Source organism: Eleutherodactylus coqui, chromosome 3, assembly GCF_035609145.1.
Source record: "Eleutherodactylus coqui strain aEleCoq1 chromosome 3, aEleCoq1.hap1, whole genome shotgun sequence".
NCBI lineage: Eukaryota > Metazoa > Chordata > Amphibia > Anura > Eleutherodactylidae > Eleutherodactylus > Eleutherodactylus coqui.
In genome coordinates, this window is record NC_089839.1 from 304,209,292 (window position 1) to 304,232,815 (window position 23,524).

At 45.9% G+C, this 23,524-nt stretch overlaps 1 protein-coding gene across 1 annotated transcript in view; it reads right to left on the bottom strand.

The window, feature by feature from the left end:
* LOC136620322 (vitellogenin-1-like) overlaps positions 1–23,524 on the bottom strand; it is a 142,186-nt gene that overhangs the window by 66,453 nt on the left and 52,209 nt on the right. The window contains exons 11-15 of the mRNA XM_066595019.1: positions 15,368–15,586; positions 14,240–14,457; positions 12,166–12,263; positions 7,890–8,014; positions 7,701–7,808 (exon numbers count right to left, since the gene is read on the bottom strand). Of these exons, the coding sequence (XP_066451116.1) occupies positions 7,701–7,808; positions 7,890–8,014; positions 12,166–12,263; positions 14,240–14,457; positions 15,368–15,586 (768 nt within the window). The remainder of the gene's footprint in view (positions 1–7,700; positions 7,809–7,889; positions 8,015–12,165; positions 12,264–14,239; positions 14,458–15,367; positions 15,587–23,524) is intronic.

Genomic DNA, 23,524 nt, shown 5'->3' on the forward strand with positions numbered 1-23,524 from the left:
TTTCTACATGTTTTTATCTTTATTCTGTTTTTATTTTATATTTTTTTATGATCCTATAAGGGACTTCAACCTGTGATACTATCATTGCACTGATAATACATTGCAGTACTTCTGTACTGCAATGTATTATTGCTATTCTTAGCAGTCACAGGCCATGGCATACCAGGATGCCATTGTCTTGTGTCTGGTTGCCATACCAAGCAAGTGATCAGCCTTACATGCTCAAATGGTGGAGGGCCAATGATGTCACGGACCCCCCTCCCTCTATGAACACTGTTCTCACTGATCCTCGCTGTTGCAGCTGTCAGTCACAGATGGCATCCGCTATGAATGGTGCATCCTCAGCTTCTGAGCCCTTGCCATCTACAGGACATAAGTTTACATTAGTTTACACGAACCCCTTCCATGCCAGGGTGTAAGTTTATGTCCTGGGGGTGGAAGGGGCTAAAGTCAATAGATTCCGTTAGGAGCCATCGGATTCTGCCATTCTGTCAGATTCGGAACATCATTTTATTTTCGTTCTGTTCGATAATAGAACAGATGAATGGAGAGCTGAACATAGCCTTACTGGTAGTGGGTGAGGGGAGAAAAATGTTAAAAAGTTCTGCTATTCCAGTGTTAAGTTCCAGACTGAGAACTAGCGGGTAGAAGACTTGACACGGATACGGCCTAAGATGGAAACCATTATTACTATTATTAATACATCTCGGATATAAACTGCAATTATTTAATTTTTGACAATTAGCTTTATTTTGAGACCTTACCACCGAGGACTGTAATAAATTGGCTTCACATTTTTATTTTTGACAGCTCTTCTAACGCCCAGTAAATTATAGCAACACCGTAATTGATCAGGAAAATAGGTTTTATGTACTAAAGTGTGTGCAGCAGCTATTCTATTGGCATTGATGTATAATTGGGTCGTTGTGCAATTTGGAAACAGGAAATTATTGTAATCCGGGAGTGACATTATGAGACACATTAGTGTTATGTTTATAGTCAATATGTTGACAAATGTATTGGGACGCACATGCAAGGTGATAACATTTGATTTTTTTCCCTATTTTTCAGTACGGTGTTGGGTTGCCTTTGGCCTCAATGACTGCAGTAATCCTCCATGGCCACGTTCCACCAAATCCAATAGATGTGATAGGGATTTGCCTCCATTCCTCGAGGAGAGCTTCAGATAGTGTTGGGGATGTTGTACCTAAGTATGGCAACAGGGTAGGTGATGCCACATTGTCCGGGATGTCTCTGTACCCATTGATGTTGAGGTTGGACTTCACTATAACCAATGGGCCCCATCCTTCCCAACAGTAGCCCCCCCACACCATAACAGAACCTCCTCCAAACCTCACTGTTGGGACAATGCAGTTGTGTAGAAACCAGGCAACCCCCACACCAAAGTGCGGCTATCCAATCGGAAGATGGTTACTGTGATTTAGCCGTCTACAACACTTGCTTCCACTCACTTACAGTCCGTCACTCCCAGCTTCATTGTAGGAGCTGCTGTGCATTTATTGCTGGGATATTGTGTGCAGCCGATCATCCATGTTAACCCATTACATGCTGTTCCCTACAGATGGTTCTGATGATAATGGATGTTCCAATGTCCAGTAAGCGAGCACAGATGATGTGTGTGTCGTCTTCACAGTTTAAGGCTTCGTTGTCCAAGTTCTGTCAGTTTACGAGGTCTCCCTGAATGTGGCTGAACCGCACACATCGGATGGCTTCCATCTCCCAATAACATGGCCAACAGTGGACTCTGGAAAGTCCAAAAGCTGCAATGTCCCATACTGATTGGTTGGTGAAATCCCCCCACCAGACCCCGTCGTCAACTCTACACATGGTGACATCCCACCAACAGACCCCGTTGTCAGCTCTACACCTAGTGACATCCCACCACCAGACCCTGTTGTCAGCTATACACCTGGTGACATCCCATTGCCAGACCCCGTTGTCAGCTCTACACCTGGTGACATTCCCCCACCAGACCCCGCTGTCAGCTCTACACCTGGTGACATCCCACCACCAGACCCTGTTGTCAGCTCTACACCTGGTGGCATCCCACCACCAGACTCCATTGTCAGCTCTACACCTGGTGAGATCCCCCCACCAGACCCCGTTATCACCTCTACACCTGGTGACATCCCACCATCAGACCCCGTTGTCAGCTCTACACCTGGTGACATCCTCCGACCAGACCCCGTTGTTATCTCTACACCTGGTGACATCCCACTATTGTCAGCTCTACACCTGGTGACATCCCACCACCAGACTCCATTGTCAGCTCTACACCTGGTGACATCCCCCCACCAGACCCCGGTGTCAGCTCTACACCTGGTGACATCCCCCCACCAGACTCCGCTGTCAGTTCTACACATGGTGACATCCCACCACCAGACTCCATTATCAGCTCTATACCTGGTGACATCCCCCCACCAGACGCCGTTGTCAGCTCTACATCTGGCGAGATCCCCCCACCAGACCCCCTTGTCATTTCTACACCTGGTGACATCCCACCACCAGACCCCATTGTCATCTCTACACCTAGTGACATCCCCCCACCAGACCCCGTTGTCAGCTCTACACCTGGTGACATCCCACCACCAGACCCTGTTGTCAGCTCTACATCTGGTGAGATCCTCCCACCAGACCCCATTGTCAGCTCTACACCTGGTAACATCCCACCACCAGACCCCATTATCAGCTCTACACCTGGTGGCATCTGATGGTTTCTGTACTGCAATACGCTTGTGTGATACCCTTCTTTATATCTCATGCTCACACACCCAATTTGCATATTCCTGTCATGTAACAGCAGAGAATTGGTGGGGGGCCAATACTTTTGTCAACATAGTGTAGATCAGGCAGTAGTGGGTTTTGTAAAGATTAATAATATAGATAATATGGCTATTAGTAACATTTGACCATGGGTGATGCATTGCTATGTAAGGTTTTTATAGCACACACAGAGGCATTATCAGTACAAGTGATCTGGCCCACTTGGCATTGGTGATTGGTGATTGGTGCCCTATACCACACACTATTTTCAGGCTACATGCAGTTTGGATTAAAGGGACTGTAACAAAATCTAAAGTCATTGTCTATCCACAGGTTAGAAGATCACATCATAACGGTCAGGTCTGACTGATGGGACCTCCACCAGAGTCCCCACAGGGATTCCCTTCATTGTTCTGCGGCCGAGAGATTTTAGGGGTGTGGTGTCCGTACAATGAAAGACGCCGCAGCCAGCCATGTCAAGTCGCGGAGGATAGTCGCCACTTGGTCGTGGCTATTCTTCGTTTACGCAATTTAGCGCTCCGATAGCCGCGCTATTCTAGCACAGTTATCGAAGCGTGAAACTGATGCTCATGTGAAAGAGGCCTGAGGACGCAATGGTTTATTTTTCGAATTTTCATCTCTACTTTTCAAAAGACAGAATTGTTTAATTTGGACTTTGTCGCGGCCGTATGACGGCTTTTTTGTGTGGTGAGCTGTACTTTTTATTGTTACCATTTTTTGGGTACATAATGTTTTGTAGAACTTTTATTAATTTTTTTTGGGGGGGGGCAGGGAGAATAAAACATCAATTCTGACCGTTTTTTTTTACAGTGTAAGGCCTCCTTCCCACGAACGGATTTCCGCCGCGTAATTCGCGGCGAAAATCCGCTGCGTTGCCCGCAGCTATTAGGTTCTATTGAACCTAATAGCTCCATGCTCACGATGCGTAATTCCACCGCGGAATTACGCACCGCGATTTCTCCCGTCCTCACCCGCAGCATGCTCTATTTTCTGCGGGTGAGGACGGGCTGTACGCACTGACGGCTTCCATTGCAGTCAATGGAAGCCGTCCATTCACGCTATCTCCCGCTGTAACCAGCGGGAGATAGCGTGAAAAAACGCTTTCCCGCCCACCGCCGAGCGTCATATGACGCCAAATGACGCGGTCCGGCCGCGTCACGTGACACGGCTGGTGACGCGAGAGCGGTGGGCGGTGACGAGCGGTGACGAGCGGTGACGCGGCGGTGGTGGGCGGGGAAGCGATTTCACGCTATCTCCCGCAGGTAAGTATAGGGGCTCTGGGGGGCGCCGTGACGGGCTTCACAGCGGAATATTACGCTGCGGAGCCCGTCACGCTCGTGGGAAGGAGGCCTTAATCATGAAGCATAAATGACATGATACATTTTTTTCTGCAGATTGATACAATTATAACACTATCAAAATTATACATTTTATTAAAGTTTCCACTTTTGAAATAAATAAGTAAACACCCTTTTTGCATTCACAGTTTCAAAACTTTTTTTTCCCCCCATGGATGAAGCTCTGTGAGGGCTGCTTTCATTGCTTATTCTATGGTATTTGCCAAAGATGATAAAAAGTGTGTTCAATTTATTGTATGCGTCGTTACTAGAGATGAGCGAACGTGTTCGTCCGAGCTTGATATTCGTGCGAATATTAGGGTGTTCGGTATGTTCGTTATCCGTAACGAACACCATGCGGTGTTCGGGTTACTTTCACTTTCTTCCCTGAGACGTTAGCGCTTTTTTTTGGCCAATATAAAGACAGGGAAGGCATTACAACTTCCCCCTGTGACGTTTAAGCCCTATACCACCCCCCTGCTGTGAGTGGCTGGGGAGATAAGGTGTCCGCCTGATAGAAAAGTCTGCCCCTCCTGCGGTTCGCTATGGATGCATTCTATATGCGCTCAATGGGGCCAGCGGCAGCAGCGCTGACCCCATTGAGAACATATAGAAGACAAATCCTTCTTCTCTGGCACAGCTGTAACAGCTGTAGCAGAGAAGAACGATGTTTGCCCATTGAATTCAATGGAGCGGCAATACAGCAGGTTCCACTGAATGCAATGGGCTGCCGGCGATCGCAGGATGAATGGTCGGAAAGGGGTTAAATATATAACCCCTTTCCTGCAATTCATCCAGAAATGTGTTACACTAAAAATATATACCGGCGTATAAGGCGACGGGGCGTATAAGACGACCCCCCAACTGTCACCTTATACGCCGGTAATACAGTGGAGCAAAGAATAAAAAGCATTACTTACGTTTTTAGATGATCTGCGCCGCTCCTGCAGGCTGTCACTCCCTCCTGGTCCACGGCAAAGTATTCCTTTCTCCATGAAAGGCTTGAAATCCCCGCCTCCAGAAACACAGCCAATCACAGCCATTCAATGACATCATTGTCATTGGCTGTGATTGGCTGAAGGCACGTGTCTTTCTGGAGGCAGGGATTTAAAGCCTTTCATAGAGAAAGCTTGTCTGCCGTGGATTAGGAGGGAGCGACAGCCTGCAGGAGCGCCGCAGATCATCTAAAAACGTAAGTAATGCTTTTTATTCTTTGCTCCACTGTATTACCGGCGTATAAGGTGACAGTTGGGGGGTCGTCTTATACGCCCCGTCGCCTTATACGCCGGTATATATTTTTAGTGTAACACATTTCTGGATGAATTGCAGGAAAGGGGTTATATATTTAACCCCTTTCCGACCATTCATCCTGCGATCGCCGGCAGCCCATTGCATTCAGTGGAACCTGCTGTATTGCCGCTCCATTGAATTCAATGGGCAAACATCGTTCTTCTCTGTTACAGCTGTTACAGCTATGGCAGAGGAGAACGATCTTTACGCTGACAGTGCGGGGGGGGGGGGCACTCTTGCCGCTATTGTGGCTTAATAGTGGGACCTGTGAACTTGAGATGCAGCCCAACATGTAGCCCCTCGCCTGCCCTATCCGTTTCTGTGTCATTCCCATCACTTTCTTGAATTGCCCAGATTTTCACACATGAAAACCTTAGCGAGCATCGGCGAAATACAAAAATGTTCGGGTCGCCCATTGACTTCAATGGGGTTCGTTATTCGAAACGAACCCTCGAGCATCGCGGGAAGTTCATTCCGGATAACGAACACCCGAACATTTTGGTGTTCGCTCATCTCTAGTCGTTACAGATGTGACAATACCAAACAGCGGTTTAAAAAAATAAATAAATAAAATAAAACAAACAAGGGAAGGTGCGCAAAAAAATGTTTTTTTTTACTTATTTTATTTTTTTACTATTTTATAGTTATTTATTCTTTACATTCCTTATGTCCCTGTGGGGCATTTGAACCTGTGATGCTTTGGTCGTACTAATAATACATTATCTCTTCTCATAGAGATCACAGGACACGGCAGATCCGGATGCCAGACAATGGCATCTGATTGCAATGGCAACCCATTGGCCCTCCACGATTACACAGCGGAGGGCCAAACATTACAAAGAGAGTGCCCTTCCTCAGTGAACTCTTGATATGCCCCATTAACATGAAGGTCGGTGTTCTCACTGATCCCCACTACTGCAACGGGACAATGGCTATCAGTCACAGCTAGCTCCCACTGCGGACGGTGCGGGCTCATGTATGTCCATTCACAGGAACTGCTTCCTAGCAAGGATGATTTAGTGACCCTGCACTGAGCAGGGGGACCCCATGACCCTGGAGGTCCCTTCCAACTCTACCAGTCTAGGATTCTATATGGACATTTACATTCTGGGGCAGAAAAGGGAGATTCTTTAAACTTAAATACAAGTTAATTTAACTAAACTTGACACATTTATACAGATTTGTTCCAAAATAGGGGAAAAAAGCTGATTGCTCTGAAGTTGACAGTTGCTGATTTTGCTTTGGATTCACCAGTAGAGATGAGCGAGCCTACTCTGTAAGGCAGTTACTCGAACAAGCATCGCTCTTATCAAGTAACTGCTAAGTGATCCGAGCAGGCTCGGGTGGGCTGCGGGGAGGGGGGGGGGAGCAGGGGGAAGAGAGAGAGAGATAGAGAATAACGTGCTGATCGGCGGGGGTCTCACTAATGAGATTCCAGTCAATCTCAAGATCGGGGGTCCCGTGTCTTCAGTCCTCCTCACTCTGGCGTTACTGCACTCCCTGCAGTGAGGAGACCGAATACAGTGATGGTGGTGCAAGCTCACTGGCGCTCCATTCACGTTTAATGGGACTAACGAGATATACAAGCGGCCCCTCTCAGGTATCTTTATTAGTCCCATTGAAATGAATAGAGCGCTGATCATGCATGCTGGCCTGGCGCTCCATTCTCAGTGACGTCACTGCGGTGGGAGACGTGACCCCCACAGTGAGCAGCAAAACTGGACATTGGGTTCTCATTCTGTAGAATGGGGAAGGACCTCAGTAGAGAAATCCCCACCAACCAGCAAGGTAGACCCCTATCCTGTGGATATCCTGTAGGTGGGGCATAACTTCCAATCTAGGTGCAACCTCTTTAAACCCCATTGATCTGCATTGGGGTATTCAGACCTGTGTTTTTCACGAGAGTACTTTACGCATGTGAAGACAAATTGCAGCATGTCCTATTTTGAGCCGTATTATGGACTGTAGTTGCCCATTAAAGGTAATGGGATTGCGTAAATACGCACTGAATATGCAGGATATTTAAGCGTGAAGACTGGAGAAATCAACGGGACCGTCTTGTGTTTTTGTGTGGGCATGGAAAATGCACGAATACATTTGCAAAAAAAACTGCATACAGCCGTGTGAATTGGCCCTCGCATGCACGGAAAACATGGTGCATCTCTGCAAGGAAGCGGCTTCATGGGTCACCAGCGCGTTCGATGTGTTCGCATCGTTCTTGCTCTGTCCACACATTATTTTAATTTTTAAAAAAATTTAAATTCCTACCTTTCTAAGCTTTTCCATAATTTTCTTCATATTTTCAGGTGCATCTTGGGAGGAGGACAAATCTCTGTTCATGAATAATTGCTGGAGTCCGTCAGAGCGATAGCCAATCTATACGTCACAATGAAATGCAGACATTCAAAACCAAAATAATGCGTTTTTGTCTTGGTAGGGGTGGAGAAAGGGGCTTACCTCAAACAGATCAGCAAAGAACCCCATGAAGTAAGCTCTGAGCCTTCCGAGAGCCGCATCGGGAAAAACGCTAGATGGGTTAAGTAGTGCCATGAATTCACTTTCGATCCCAGACATGAGGGAATCTGAGGTATAAAAGAGGGAAACCAGAACAAAAAAGTAAATACACCCTAATATATGGATAACCTTCAGTTGTGCACTTATACAGATTATATACCATATTTTTCAGACTGTAAGACGCACGCGGGTTCAGACAACAGAAAATATAATAAAAATACTTCATACTAATTAAGACTTCCCTGGTGGGCTAAACAAGTGGAGGGTTTAGTTTCAAGTAGACTTGGATACCTGTAGCGGCACCAATAGTAATTGTGCCCCCAGCAGTAATAGTGGCCCCTAGTTGTCGCAGTAGTACTAGCTGCCCCCCAGCGGTCCCAGTAGTAATAGTTGTCCCCTAGTGGTCGTAGTAGTAATAGTGGCCACCAGTAGTAATAGTGGCCCTAGTAGATGCAGTAATAATAGTTGTCCCCTAGTGGTCCTAGTAGTAATAGTGGCCACCAGTAGTAATAGTGGCCCTAGTAGATGCAGTAATAATAGTTGTCCCCTAGTGGTCCTAGTAGTAATAGTGGCCACCAGTAGTAATAGTGGCCCTAGTAGATGCAGTAGTAATAGTTGTCCCCTACTGGTCCTAGTAGTAATAGTGGCCACCAGTAGTAATAGTAGCCCTAGTAGTTGCAGTAGTAATAGCTATCCCCCAGCGGTCCCAGTAGTAATATTGGCCCCTAGCGGTCCCAGTAGTAAATGTGCCCCAGTGGTCCCAGTAGTAATAGTGGTCCCAGTAGTAAGTATGCCCCCAGTGGTCCCATTAGTAATAGTGGTCCCAGTAGTAAATATGCCCCCAGTGGTCCCAGTAGTAATAGTAGTCCCAGTAGTAAATGTGTTACCAGTGGTCCCAGTAGTAAATGTGCTCCCATTGGTCCCAGTAGTAATAGTGGTCCCAGTAGTAAATGTGTCCCCAGTGGTCTCAGTAGTAATAGTGGTCCCCAGTGTTCCGAGTAGTACTAGTGCCCCCAGTACCTCCAGTGGAGCAGCAACTCTACCAATGCCAGGAGGGTCCAGGAGCAATTTTGTGCTGTAAATGATCATTAGGATCAGCAGGAAGTACTTTACCTCCCTGTTTAGCTCCATTCCTGAATAGTTCTGACCTCTGACTTTCTGCATAGGATGTGCAGTAACGTAGACACCAAAGGGGCAGAGGTCAGAGCCTGTGATAACCAGCAGTAGCTGGACTAGAGCTATGAAGGGAGATAAAGTACTTTCTGCTGATCCTAATTAGAGATGAGCGAGCCTACTCGGCCACGCCCTTTTTTCGCCCGAGCACCGCAATTTTCGAGTACTTCCGTACTCGGGCGAAAAGATTCGGGGGCCGCCGTGGGTGAGTGGGGGGTTGCAGCGGGGAGTGGGGGGGAGAGGGAGAGAGAGAGGGCTCCCCCCTGTTCCCCGCTGCTACCCCCCGCGCCGCCACGCCTCCCCCCACCCCCCGGCACCCCCCGAATCTTTTCACCCGCATACTGAAGTACTCGAAAATCGCGGTGCTCGATCGAGTAAATACTCGAAATGAGTAGATTCGCTCATCTCTAATCCTAATGATCAGTTACAGCACAAAAACGCTGCTGAACCTTCTTGACATCAAAGCAAAAATACCCACAGACAAAAATTTTTCTTACAAAGCAGTGCCTGAAAAATGCAGCAATAATTGAGTAGAACATGTGGTAGATATCATATGCCTCCAATAATGTAGACATATGGGCTAAAAGTCCTTAGAAAGAGTCAAATTCTTGATAGTCTCTTGACACTGTTATGCGAGGACCCCCCCCCCCCCCCCCCTCCCCCGGCTGGTCTAGCACCGATCACCCGGCCTCGTTGAACTTTCCCATCTAATGTGGATTCACACTGAAACGGATCCACGGAAAACTTGTCACGTGATTTTATGCTCCGGGGTCACGGGGAGAATTTCCATACAGGGAAGTTCCAATCATGAAAGGGCCGAGTGCTCTAATAAAGGAGCCAGGGTCTCTAATTAAAGGCCACTCAGTTATTTAAAGAGAAATCCTTCCACCAAGAGTATATAACAGGCAACGGTTTCTTCCATAACTCTACAGTGCTCATTTAGTATAATTTACCCAAGAAATGTTTTAGTCAATGAGGTTGCCCAAGGATTGATTGCAATGGTCACATAACCAGTTCACATCGGGCTCGGTATGCCAATTCAGGGTTGGTTTAGCCAAAGGCTCGACTAAAGTGCAGTATATAAAGGTGGAAAGTAAACCATTGGAATTTAAAGACCTATTCAAGTCTATGGCTCAGCCATCAAAATGACCTAGAGATAAGCATAGGTCAGAGCTCTAAGCCAAAGGGCTTCATACTGAGTTGATACAAGTGTAAATTGTCAGATTTTTAGGCTTAAAGAGGAACGGTCATGTCTTCTGAATAGCAAGGTAATCTGCAGAGGTTTGCAGCTTTGGCCCTGCTGACTCTTTTGAACCTCTTGATTTTTGGCACACCCCCTTGGAGTTTCCTCCTCTCACTGACATCATCCATTGACCGTGAACGGAGGAAACCAATAACTTGACAGATTCAAAGGTGAAGGCAAGAAGGCTCTACATAGGGTTGCCACCTTTGTCACACAAAAATACCGGACAAGCTAAAAGGGTGTGTGGTTAGGGGCATGGCTTATTACAAGGTATTCAGTGGCCCCCAGAGTAAAAATGTCTCCATCAGTGGCCCTAGTAGTAATAGTGTCCCACTAATGACGCCAAGAGCAATAGTGGCCCCAGTAGTAATAGTGCTCCCATTGTTGGCTACAGTAGTAATAGAGTCCCATCTTTGTGCCCTCATCATCCTAAACTTCTCGCCGGGTAGCAATCCTACAGCATCAAGTATTTCACTCTCTTTCTCTCTAGCTCTCGCCCCGGCTGCCATTGAGCCTATGACCTCTCCTCTCTATGTTGCGTTCAGGATGTGCAGAAACACGGATGCCAAGGGGATAGAGGTCAGAGTCCATTATTACAGCAGCGGACAGGAGCTAAATAGAGAGAGTGAATGAAATAGTTGATGCTGTGGGGTTGCTGCCCGGCCGGAGGTGGTCTCAGCTGGCAATAAAAATAAATACCGGCAACAGCCTTTCCGCTTAATTATTGGTTGAACCAGTGAGTTAACGGCCGGGTGGCACTCCTAGCTCTACATAATGCGTAGGAAGTGGTGGCCTCTTTTGGATTAGCGAGTCTCTGTCCAAGCAGAGTGTTACAGGGCACACCGGTCTCTCTGAACTGCACCCCATGCATGCAGGAAGCCACCGGCTGGGGCATCTTGGTGTTTGCTTCAGATCGCTAACTGCATTCATAGATTACAAGAATTGCCCATCCTATGCCATTACCAACGGCACACTATGGCACCTACTAGTGCACACCCTTGGATCTGGGCTATTGGTCAGTCGGATGTATTCAGGTGATTAAAGCATCTAATTATTAGATACAATTGCTCTATCTGCATTTGGAAGGCACAACAGGGGGATCATTGGCTTTAAGCGCTTTCTGTATAATTGAAATGCTAACCAACAGTGAGTAGGTAGGTCTGTCTATTGAGGAGCATGGCTGTGTATTTTGATATATCCTTTCCAAATCAGTGCCATACCTGTCTACAGGTTGTGTGTGGTATTGCAGCCTAACTCCATTCACTTCAATCGAGCTGAGCAGCAATAGCAGATGCAACCTGTGAGCAGATGTGGCACTGTTTTTGGAAGAGAATAGACATGTTTACTATTCTCATAAAACTCTTTAATTACTCTTGAGTGGCGATGAGCAAACTTTTCAAAAGTACGGTTCGATGAATTTCGACAAAAAGTTTGGTTCGGTGCAAATTAGTCGGAACTGAACCAAAACTTCACCCATAGCTCTAAACCTAGTGTATAACAGTGTCTAAGAGCCATAAAGGTCCTGTATAACACTCTTAGGTCACTTAGGAGTGCATCTAAGTATGGAAGAGAAAGAAGAAGAAAGAAGAAGAGAAAGAAGAAAGGGGAGTTTGCAAGGCATTATGGGCTACTCTGAGGTCCTTCTTCCTCCTTATCTTTCTACCATGTGGCAGAAGCCATTTTAGTGAGTTCGAACGAGACAAACCACCCGAGGTTCTGGTTTGTGCCAAACCTAACTTTTAGCGAAGTTTAAACTGAAACCCGGGCTCAACTTAAGTGAACCTACTGAGCTTATTTCCTTACCTGAATATGCGTCATAATGAAATCCAATTTGAAAGTCATTTGCTGTAGCTTCATATTTGGACTTTAGGATTGTCACCGCCATTTTGCAGACAGCAGCCCTATGAATAAATTGGTATTATCACTGTAAAGAACTACCATCTACTTGGAGACAAATACAGAGGAAGTCTATAAACTTTCCCCAACATTTTGAGTTTTGATTTGTCATTTGAGCTCCATTGAGTGAGAGATTGTCTAATGTGAGTCTGAAATGTACAATCATAGCTAAAAGTTTTGAAACTGACACAAAGTTTGGTTTTCACATAGTTTTTTCTGGTTTTAGATCTTTTAGTCAGAGGTTTCTGTGGTTACTGAAGTGCAACTATAAGCATTTCATAATTTTTTTTTAAAACTTTTGACAAATACATTGTTTAGGCAAAAACGCCACATTTACAGTGTTGACCCTTAATTTTCAAGACTTCAGTAATTCACCCCAATCTGCTGAATATCAGCTTCTGGACCAAATTCTGGCTGATGCCAACCCACTCTTACCTAATCAGTACTTGCAGTATATCACAATTTACGTGTTTTTTTAGTCCACTTGCATTTTGAGGATTGACCACTGGTTTGCAATGGGATTGAGACCTGGGGTGTTTCCTGGCTATGGACCTAAAATGTCAATGTTTTGTTCACTGAGCCACTTAGTTATCACTTTTGCCTTGTGATACGGGGCTTCATCAGGCTGGAAAGTGCATTGGTCCTCACCAAATTGCTCCTGGATGGTTGGGAGCAGTTGCTCTTGGAGAATCTTTAGATACCATTCTTTATTCATGGCAGTGTTCTGAGACAAAATTGTGAGTGAGCCAAGGTTCAGTGAGGTCATGGAGAAGGGAACAGAGGTTACCACTTGACACTGACTCCGCTACCCAGTATGCCCTTCCATATACTCCATAGGACACGGGCTAAAACCCAGTATTGCAAAACCAGGAGAGACTCCCTTTCATCTCAGCCTTCTACCACACTCCCACTTTTTGTCTCCTCTTCCTGTTCCCACCCCCCTTTTAAGGAGACAAACCCATTCTAGAAGAACAACATAGTATAAAACATTAAACAGTGAAAACCTTTACCCCCTTACATGCTAATAAATCCCAAGGAGTCCAGTAGGCTAGCCCAGACTGTCTACCATGGAAGCAGGCCACATCTATGCCTAGTTAGCATCCATTGGGCTGGCACTCACTTTGGGTTTCCATGGGGGATAAGAGAGGATCAGTAGATATATAGTGGTACTTTTTGAGGTGGGTTATGCTATGTCATTACTCAGTCTGGCTAGCAGCTAGATTACCCACCATAGGTATCTACCAAGAATCTAGAGACATCTAGTAGAGTGACCTTTGGGAGATCTAAAATCGGATCTCTCTATGGTCATATTAGATTTTCTCCTACCTTTTCACCTAAATTGATTTTCACTTGGGATGGTACCCCTGAGGCGGCACCATTTCTGACTGCTTTTCCTATATATAGCATCATTTTTGATGTTAAGAATCCCTGTTTTAAGGAGATATACATTGGATTGACAAGTCCACATCAGGGGTTCCCTCTCATCAATTTTGTATCTTTTTCTGGCACTAATTGCCAAATTAGTCTGGTTTTAATCAAAGTGAATAAAGGCTATTTTTTAATCCTATTCTGTGAAGAAACACAATATTTCACACTGTACATTGCACCAGTGCACAAAATAATACCTTGCCATCTGGCCACTTACTAAACATCAACTTTAACCCTCTATTTGGCCTAATGTCATAACTCATCACATTAACAAAACTCAGTGCATTACCCACTCTTGGGCATCAGTACATAGGTGTCACCTCCAGATCCGGCTTTGGCTGCTCCTCAACCCTGGCTCAACAGCAAAGTATGATTGGCACACATACTCCTTTTACAAAAGTCTGTCAGGTACCTCTTGCTTACCAAGGAGAGACTATTTTACCACATTGCCCTTATAGCCAACCCTACTGTCACACGGCATGTCTATGGCACCTTGTACAAGTGACACATAAGACATGCTGAGCACCCCAGGACTGTGCAAATATAAACTTACACATCTTGACCATCAGGTAGGACGCATTTACTTTGTTTCTTCATTAAATAATACACATAGGCTCCCACACGCATGTCACCTTCCTTCATCAAAGACCTAGCGATGGTCATTACCACCGAAGCTGGAGGCTTGATGTCCATGATCATCCATGCGGCTAAGTTTCGGGTTCTGGGATGTAGTGTTGAGTCCATATACAACTGCAGGCAAATATCCGACACCTGAATGGGAGAACGATAAAAGTAAACGTGATTTCTCTGAAATGCGTTTGTTACATTTCACCAAGTATATGTATTGAAACAAGTTAATTTGTTTGTGAGCTCTGCTGGGCTGGATTTATCACTAGGCACAGTAGGACGGCGCCCACAGGTGGCGCAGGTTCAGAGGCTGCTCGTTTTCAGCACAGCGTGAATTTAGAACTTATTTTCTTTTACTGGCAAAGAAAAATGAGCAGAAAGAACGTGAAGATGAAGTGATTCCAGACCGAACTCTGCTGGGATGAACTGTATAGGACAGTCACACTCAATTCTGTTCTCTAAATAGATCAAAAAGTCTAGAAAAACCTCCAAATGGCCCAAACACAAAGATCTGCTTGGAGTAAGGATTAAAGGGATGTCCCCCGAAAAATAATGTTTATAGTTAAATTCAACCCATAATTGTAAAGATTTTTTTGTATTCAGGTACTGATTTTAGAATAGCGCCACCTGCTGTTTATACCCCCCGATATTCCAGGGTTACTGTTAGAATAGCGCCACCTGCTGTTTATATCCCCAGATATTCCAGGGTTACTGTTAGAATAGCGCCACCTACTGTTTATATCCCCAGATATTCCAGGGCTACTGTTAGAACAGCGCCACCTGCTGTTTATATCCCCAGATATTCCAGGGCTACTGTTAGAACAGCGCCACCTGCTGTTTATATCCCCAGATATTCCAGGGCTACTTTTAGAATAGCGCCACCTGCTTTTTATATCCCTCCATATACAGTATATCTAATGGACAGCACAGGTTATGCTCAGTTAGGATGTATATAGCCATATGTGTGTCACAAAGGGGTTAAAGAACTTTTGTCTACAGCACTCTGATACTCAGTTCCCATACAGTAATTGATGTATAGAAGGAGTGCACATACCTTCATGGGATGTTTAAGTGCTATATTTCTCAAGGACAATATAGCGGCCGCGTGGACTCGTAGAGGTAGGCTGGAAGCCATGGATGAGAATCTTGGAATAAACTTCATGATGTGCTTTATACACGCTATTTGTCCCGCATTTCCAAGAGTCTTCAGGGCCAGAATGATGTCTTCATGATTCATTGTCTGTGTTGCTTCGGACAGAAGATCATGTACAGGCTAGAAAAGAACAATATGGAAAAGTGCTGGCTGCTTTCGGCACATCTCAAATTAGGACATAACAAAAGGTAAGTGACGTGTTTAGAAGGTTAGTGACTAGTAATTATTAGGAAATTATAGCATCAGTGTTTCTGGTGGTGTAACGCCACACAGCTCTGGTACATGCACGTCACACACACACAGCTCTGCTACATGCACGTCACACACACACAGCTCTGCTACATGTGCATCACATACAGCTCTGCTACATAAATTCTTTATCCCATAAAACAGGGATCACAACCAGCACAGCAGAGTCCTGCACACACTGATCACCCCCTGGTCATGTGACCCGGGCTCCTCCCACACATGTGATTGATCATATGATGGTGACATCATCACAGGTGCTACTGCCCGGCTCTAGAGGTTTTTAATAAAGTGAAAGACCTGTGATGACATCACCATCATGTGATCAGGGGTGGAGTTCAGAGCCCTGGTAACTGATCCCCTGACGGAGGCATCTTCACATGTAACTCACACAGTCACTCACATACAGATAGGTGGTCATTAATATTCTATAGCAATCAAGGCCATGGGGGTTTGTAGGGGATGTAGTCCGCCCATAATCTGTACAGGGATGAAAGACCTGTGATGTCGTCACCATCAAGTGATCAGGGGTGGAGCATGTAACTCACTCACTCACTAACTCACAGACAGACAGGTGATCATTAGTATTTTGAAATGTTTGGTAGTAGCTTCACATTTTACCTAGAAAACTTGATCACACCTTCCCTTTGCAAAGTTTATTGGTCTGACTAGCATGTAACCAGGTGGCCTACCACCACTGAGAAGCCATATTAGGTATAGTATTGTGATAGTATTAGGTATAGTATTGTGATACGTCCAATCATATGGACTTCGTTTTCTTCTTATTGCTTAAATCATTGTGGGTGGTTCCATAATGAGGACCCCTGTGATCAGATGCTACTGGTTGAGGAACCATAAAAAAATGTACATTACTTCTTCAATGAGGCAATACACTTCACCCATGAAAATTAATGGTCCTTCTGTACTACGTTACCAAAAGTATTTGGACCCCCAATCAGTAGAATGGATCATCTCTTATTAGCATGTCACGTGTCCTTAACCATGCTACGTAAGATGCAGACCCTTGGAGGGCCAGACTGTGTGATGGGAACTGCATATATTTGAATATACATTTTACTCCGCTGCACACAAGCCGTACATCACAAAGCCCAGTGTAACAGTCCGTCTACAAGGGTGCAAGGAGCATCGTCATTGGACAGTTGAACCATGGAAGAATGTTCTATGGAGTGACGAATTACCATACTCCATCTGCACATTAGATGGACTTACCTGAGTATGGAGGATGCCTGGGAAACGCCGCCTGCCTGAATGTGTTGTGCCAACAGTTAAAAATATGGTGGAGGTTCCATCATATGAATTATAGGCTACAATATTCTACTAATTCATCTTTTGAGCGATAATCGTTGTGTCTAAATATGCGGCCATCATGCAGTTTTTGTTAAAGATTCATCTTATCAGGACTACACGCTGAGTTCTCAACGGGATACCGCTGATACTATTGTTTCAGCTGGTATCCCGCTTGGAGAACACAGCAGGAGTATGCAGAAGACAGCACTCCAGCTGTGTTCTGCATACCCCGCTTGGAGCGCTTAGCGGGACACCAGCTAAGCATTTCAAGAACACAGCAGTTCTCGGAGTGCGTAAATGCACACAACGATTATCGCTCAAAACATTACCTTTGAGCGAATTTTGAGAGATAATCGTTGTGTCTAAATGGGCCTTAATTAAACCTCTGCATTAATGATTTTTCCAAGTGCTAATTGGCAAACAGTGTTTCAACTAAAAGGGGTTATACCAGGATACAAACCTATCCACAGGACAGGGGATAACCTTACGATAGCTGGTGGTCTGACCGCTGGGACGTCTATCAATTCCAAGAGCAGGAGTCCCAAAGATCCCTATATGAATGAGGGTGGTGTATACATGCTGCCATTCTACATATTTCAACTGGAGCACTGTGATTGGTCAAGCGCTCGTTGTAGTCAGTAACTTCCAGTGCTGCCACTAAAATGGAGCAGCAGCATGCATTGATGCATTACCTCTGCTCCATTCATGCGGAGACCATCACAACTCCTTTTCTCCTGCCTGCTAGGGGTTCCAGCAGTTGGACCCCCACCAACCATAAAATGATCCACTATCTTGCATATAGGAAATCACTTTATATCTTGACACAACCCCTTAAGGGCGCCCACCCACTGGCGTTTGCGTTTTTCGCGCGTTTTTCGCCGCGTTTTCGCGGCGTTTTCGCGGCTTTTCCATTAATTTCCATTGACTTTCATGGGTGCATTAGGAGAAAAATAAGGACACATATGCAACTGACAGTTCCTATGTTAAAAAACGCAACGCAACGCAAAACGCCAGTGGACAGGAGTACATTCAATTCTAATGGCTCTGCAGGAAAAACGCAAAACGCAAAGAAAAAAAAATCGCCAGTGGGTGGGCGCCCTCAATGAGATGAGATTGGAAGTGCAAGTTTCACTGGTGCTTTGCCCATTGAATAAAGGCACGACCTGCCCAGAAGCCAGGAGGTTATGGTCCCAGGTTCATGGTCTGCTTCATTGCTTGTTAGCCCTCCACGATTTAAGAACCAGGCCCATAAGCTTATCCAATATATTAGCATGGCTACAAAAATCCATATAGCTTCCAGGTGGAAATCACCAACTCTCTCTTTTCATGAAGTTATCAATAGAATCTCTACTATAGTGATATAGAGATGAGCGAGTATTAGCGTGTTCGAGATGCTCGTTACTCGAGACGAGTACCACGCGATGTTCGGGTTACTTTCACTCTCATCTCTGAGACGTTAGCGCGCTTTTCTGGCCAATAGAAAGACAGGAAAGGCATTACAACTTCCCCCTGCGACGTTCAAGCCCTATACCACCCCCCTGCAGTGAGTGGCTGGCGAGATCAGGTGTCACCCGAGTATATAAATCGGCCCCTCCCGTGGCTCGCCACAGATGCATTCTGACAGAGATCAGGGACAGTGCTGTCTTGCTGGAGTTGCTATAGGGAGAGCGTTAGGAGTAATTTAGGCTTCAAGAACCCCAATGGTCCTTCTTAGGGCCACATCTAACCGTGTGCAGTAGTGTGGAGGCTGCTTTTTGCAGTGTTGCACATTTTTTTTTGTATATCGGCCGTGCAAAGCATTGCGCCCTGCAGTAATTTTACATAGTATAGGGCCAGTAGTGCTGAGGCACGGACAGTGAAAAAGGTGAAAGACATATTTAGTGTATATAGGCAGTGGGCTTTTCCAAAAAAATGTGGGAAAAAACATTCTATTTGGGCTGCCTGTGACCGTCCTGAGTGTACTGCGTCTCTGCTGGGGGTAGTAGTCCAAATTAATACGCAGCCAGCTAAGCGTTACAGCAGGCTTGCGCAAAATTCTTTCCTGGCTCTGCGTTGGCCGTTACATCACCGCTGTCATCCTGTTCAGAGGGAAACAGTCTGCAGTAATTTTACATAGTCCAGGGCCAGTTTTGGTGAGGCAGGGACAGTGAAAGAGATATACTGTCTATATAGGCAGTGGGCTTTTCCAAAAAAATTTGGGACAAAAAAATCTATTTGGGCTGCCTGTGACTGTCCTGAGTGTACTGCGTCTCTGCTGGGGGTAGTTGTCCTAATTCATACGCAGCCAGCTAAGTGTTAAGCAGGCTTGCGCAGAATTCTTTCCTGGCTCTGCTGTGCATTCCGTAAGCGAAGTCAGCCTCCAACCACAGGCCAATAAGCGGCACATTTAATTACAGCGTTCTGTTTCTGCACTACTGGTAATACACCATGCTGAGGGGTAGGGGTAGGCCTAGAGGATGTGGACGCGGGCGAGGACGCGGAGGCCCAAGTCAGGGTGTGGGCAGACGCACTTATAAATAGACATGAGGGTGGTGTGGCATGAGGGCAGCTGAAGGCTGCGCAGGGACACTTTAATGTGTGCTGTGGACACTAGGTCGTGCGGTGGGGGGGGGGGTTGGGCAGCATGTAACACAGGAGAAGTGGCAGCGGAGTGTCATGCAGGCAGTGATTGTGCTTTGTTGGAGGTAGTGTGGTGCTTAGCTAAGGTATGCATTGCTAAGGAGGGCTTTTCAGAAGTAAAAATTGTTGGAGGGGGGGGGGGGGCCCACTCTTGCCGCTATTGTGGCTTAATAGTGGGACCTGTGAACTTGAGATGCAGCCCAACATGTAGCCCCTCGCCTGCCCTATCCGTTGCTGTGTCGTTCCCATCACTTTCTTGAATTGCCCAGATTTTCACAAATGAAAACCTTAGCGAGCATCGGCGATATACAAAAATGCTCGGGTCGCCCGTTGACTTCAATGGGGTTCGTTATTCGAAACGAACCCTCGAGCATCACGAAATTTTCGTCCCGAGTAACGAGCACCCGAGCATTTTGGTGCTCGCTCATCTCTAGTGATATATGATATCAGACCTGACACTCCGCCTGCTTTTTCAAATACATGGCCACCCTGGATCAATTATGTAGATGCTCCAGGTCTTTGCCATAATGTACTACCCACTTATCCCCCTGAAAACCCATTTGATTTACACTTTTACTGCACGACTCTAGTTAACGTTGGAACTCTAGACTCTATACAATCAAAAAATTGGGTTTTCACGCCCGACCGATAAACGCTGCCCCTCTGATGCATTAACTTACAATACATCAGTGCACGGGGACGTATTTCCGTGGCGTAAAAGTGTCTGACTCGGCCCTTGCATGCCGGCGGTGGCAGGTGCATAGACTCCTATGGCAGGGAGGTGGGAGAGAGTTTAGCAGCTTGACTGCTAAACTCCCTTCCCCTTTTTTTCTCCTCTCCGCCCCTTGCCGCTGTTTGCAATGGGAGAGGGTGGGGCTAGGGCAAAGCTAAGCTTTGCCTGCTCCGGCCCCTCCCGTTGCTAACTGTGGACAAGGAGTGGGGAGGGAGGGGCAGCTTGGCTCCGCCGGAGGGGGGGGGGGGTGAGCCGGCGAGGGGGAGGGAAGAGGGAGTGCCTCCCCATGCCCCACGGCATTGCGGCCTTGGCATATATGTGCTGGGCCCTTTGCCCTTTCGGCATTTTTTGGCGCAGGTGGGCGCACGTAAAATGCTTACAGCCATGTAAATAGGCCCTAATACAAATGAAAACCTTTGAAACAAAATATACAGGGCCTGGTTAATGATAAATCTGTTCTTCCTGAGAAAAATTGCTTAGTGTGAATGGAGGCTTCATGCAAATAACTTCCAAAAGACTTCAAAAGTTGTGCTATAGAGACCCATGAAGCTGGAAAAGACAACATAAATGCATAAATCAAAGTAATTCCCAGCTGTTCACTTACTTTTTCTTTGAAAACTACTGCATGTAATGCTTAAGATCCCCTGTGGAGGCAGTGTGAGGAAAATGAACAAGTGTAGTTGGGTCTCTAGAACTTAAATTGCGTTTACGTGGAACAATTATGGTTCGGATTCTTGCGATGCAGTGTGAATGCACGCACCGACTGAACGACGAATGAGACATTCCTTACTTCTCGTTCGTCATTCAGTTTCTGCATGCAGTAAACGAAACAATGTATCATTCAGTGTAAACTGGCAGTCGGCTACCTGCTTACTGTGAACAGAGGCGGTGGGTGGTAGCGATCCCCGGTCCTCTCCGCCTTCATTCAGTCAGCGATACTCGTTTCTGTGTTAATATTTCTTATACAATGTGTATATCTATATCTTTTATCCTTAAAATATCTTAGATTTGATTTTTGGGGTTTATTACCTTTGATTTTACGCCAATACTTATATTATACACCGTTATTACGTTTTATAAATATTTTTGATACCCTCATTGTTTCACTAGGTTTTATCAATTGTAATTTATTGTATTGTCTTTTTATTCCTAATTATCGTAACATTTTATTATTATTTAATATTTTTTTTAATTCTGCTTTTTATTACTATTTTTCCCCACTTTATATGAACTCTTGGAACACAATCTGCTGCGTATGTTTTTCCCTAATTCACCGTGAATCCCCCTTCTGAGCTCTGAAGAGTCGGATCTCTTATTAGGTCTCTATATCAGGACTTTATTTGGGTTTTTCTCCCCACCTTTACGCAGGATCATTCCTTTTACATGTGCGCGTTGATCGCTCCCTTTATCTTTATTTGTAATTTGTACTTCTTCTAGTCGGCCATGGCATCGTAGATCCTCCCCCGGCCGCCATCACGCATCTCTCTATTAGAACTGATTCATTTTATGAATGGTATAACTAACAGGCATTTCCCGCGGTTCCACATCCGGTAACATTGGGGGGTAATAGGCTGAACCGGGGGGACATATATCTCTTTTTCGACCTTACATACTATGTTACTATTGGGACTTCAGGCGTGACGATCTGAAACTACCCTGAGTAGGTCTTTTATAGCAGGTAAGTCCCCTCGGTTCTTTTGGAGTTCCTTACTTTATGCATGTTCGTACCTCCGGTGCGCTGCCCCTTTTCTTACTTGTTGGATCCTGTATAGAAGCACTGAAATGATGGTTGCTGCGACGTGCTGTCCGGCATCTGTTGTCCAACAGGTCGTCCCGTGTAAAATGAGCTTTATTCTGGGGGCTGTTTGCAATAGGAGGGGCCGGGGTGGGCGGAGCTAAGCTCCCACCCCCTCGCTTTGTCCACAGCCAGCAATGGGAGGGGGTGGGATGGAGGCAGAGCTAAGTCCCTCCCCGTCCCTCTCCCTCACATTTGAAACAGCGGCAAGGGGTGAAGAGGAGAAGAGAAGGGGAGGGAGTTTAGCAGTCTCCCTTCTCCGGCCGCTGTCATTGGCCCCCGTAGAAGTCTATGGCAGTGGCCGTAGTCCGGCCTGGAAGATAGTTCCAGGATCTCTCCAGCCCGGCGCTATATTGGCAGGCCGAGTGCATTTTCGCGTGGGAATACACCCGTGTGATCTGATGCATTGGAATCCAGTGGTAGCGTATATCGGCCGGCCGTGAAAACGGCAGCTGATATACGCTCATGTGAATTAGCCCTAAGGCCATATTTACACAGCCGATAGAGAGTTGTGGGCATGACTCGCACAGCAGAGAACACGGACACCGCGACGGCGCTCCCATTGCGTATAAAAGCAATCTAATTGCGTAAGTACAGATTTTCATTACGCCCTCAGAGAGATGAATGGGCTTTATCAGACATAATGTGCGGTAAAATAGAGCATGGGGCGTTGTTTTTACTTGTGTATTAAATGCAATTAAAAAAACGCTAGTGTGAGCGCGGCAAAGAAAATCCATGTTTTTCTTTCACTCCATTCACCGTGTATTCCGTGCACATAATACGCTATAAGGGCTTCTGCAGACGGCTGTTGCTGCGCGCAAAATTGCTTCTGCTGAATGCAGAGAATAGAACTATAGATTTTAATGGGTTCCCTCACATTCTGCAAATTTACGCACTCAAGACACCATAAGAGTCTATGGGGGTGCGCAAATATATACCCCATCCACAGAGAATCGCGCACTGAACTGCACTATTTGGAATTGTTAATTAATGAAACCAGGGCTAATTAGGCTGCACAGCCTGTTCAATCACGGTCTGGTTGTGTCCAGCACCCATGTGGACAGTCCGCGCCGCGCAGAAAATCACAGCTGAATCCGCAGATACGTGCGAGATGGCAGGCGATATGCTATCTTCACAGCGCTGTTACGTCTCACTAGTGCCCGCCCTAATATGCCTAGGAAACTTATAAGGCCATGCATGCTCTTCTGGGAGATATATGCAAATGAGGAAGATGGGACATTACCCTTGCAGCGCCACCTATTGGATGTCCGACCCTTTCTACCGGTCTTTATAACAATGATTGGGTGTTGAATGCCAAGCCCAAATCCAATCATTGTTCTACAGACCTGTATAAAGG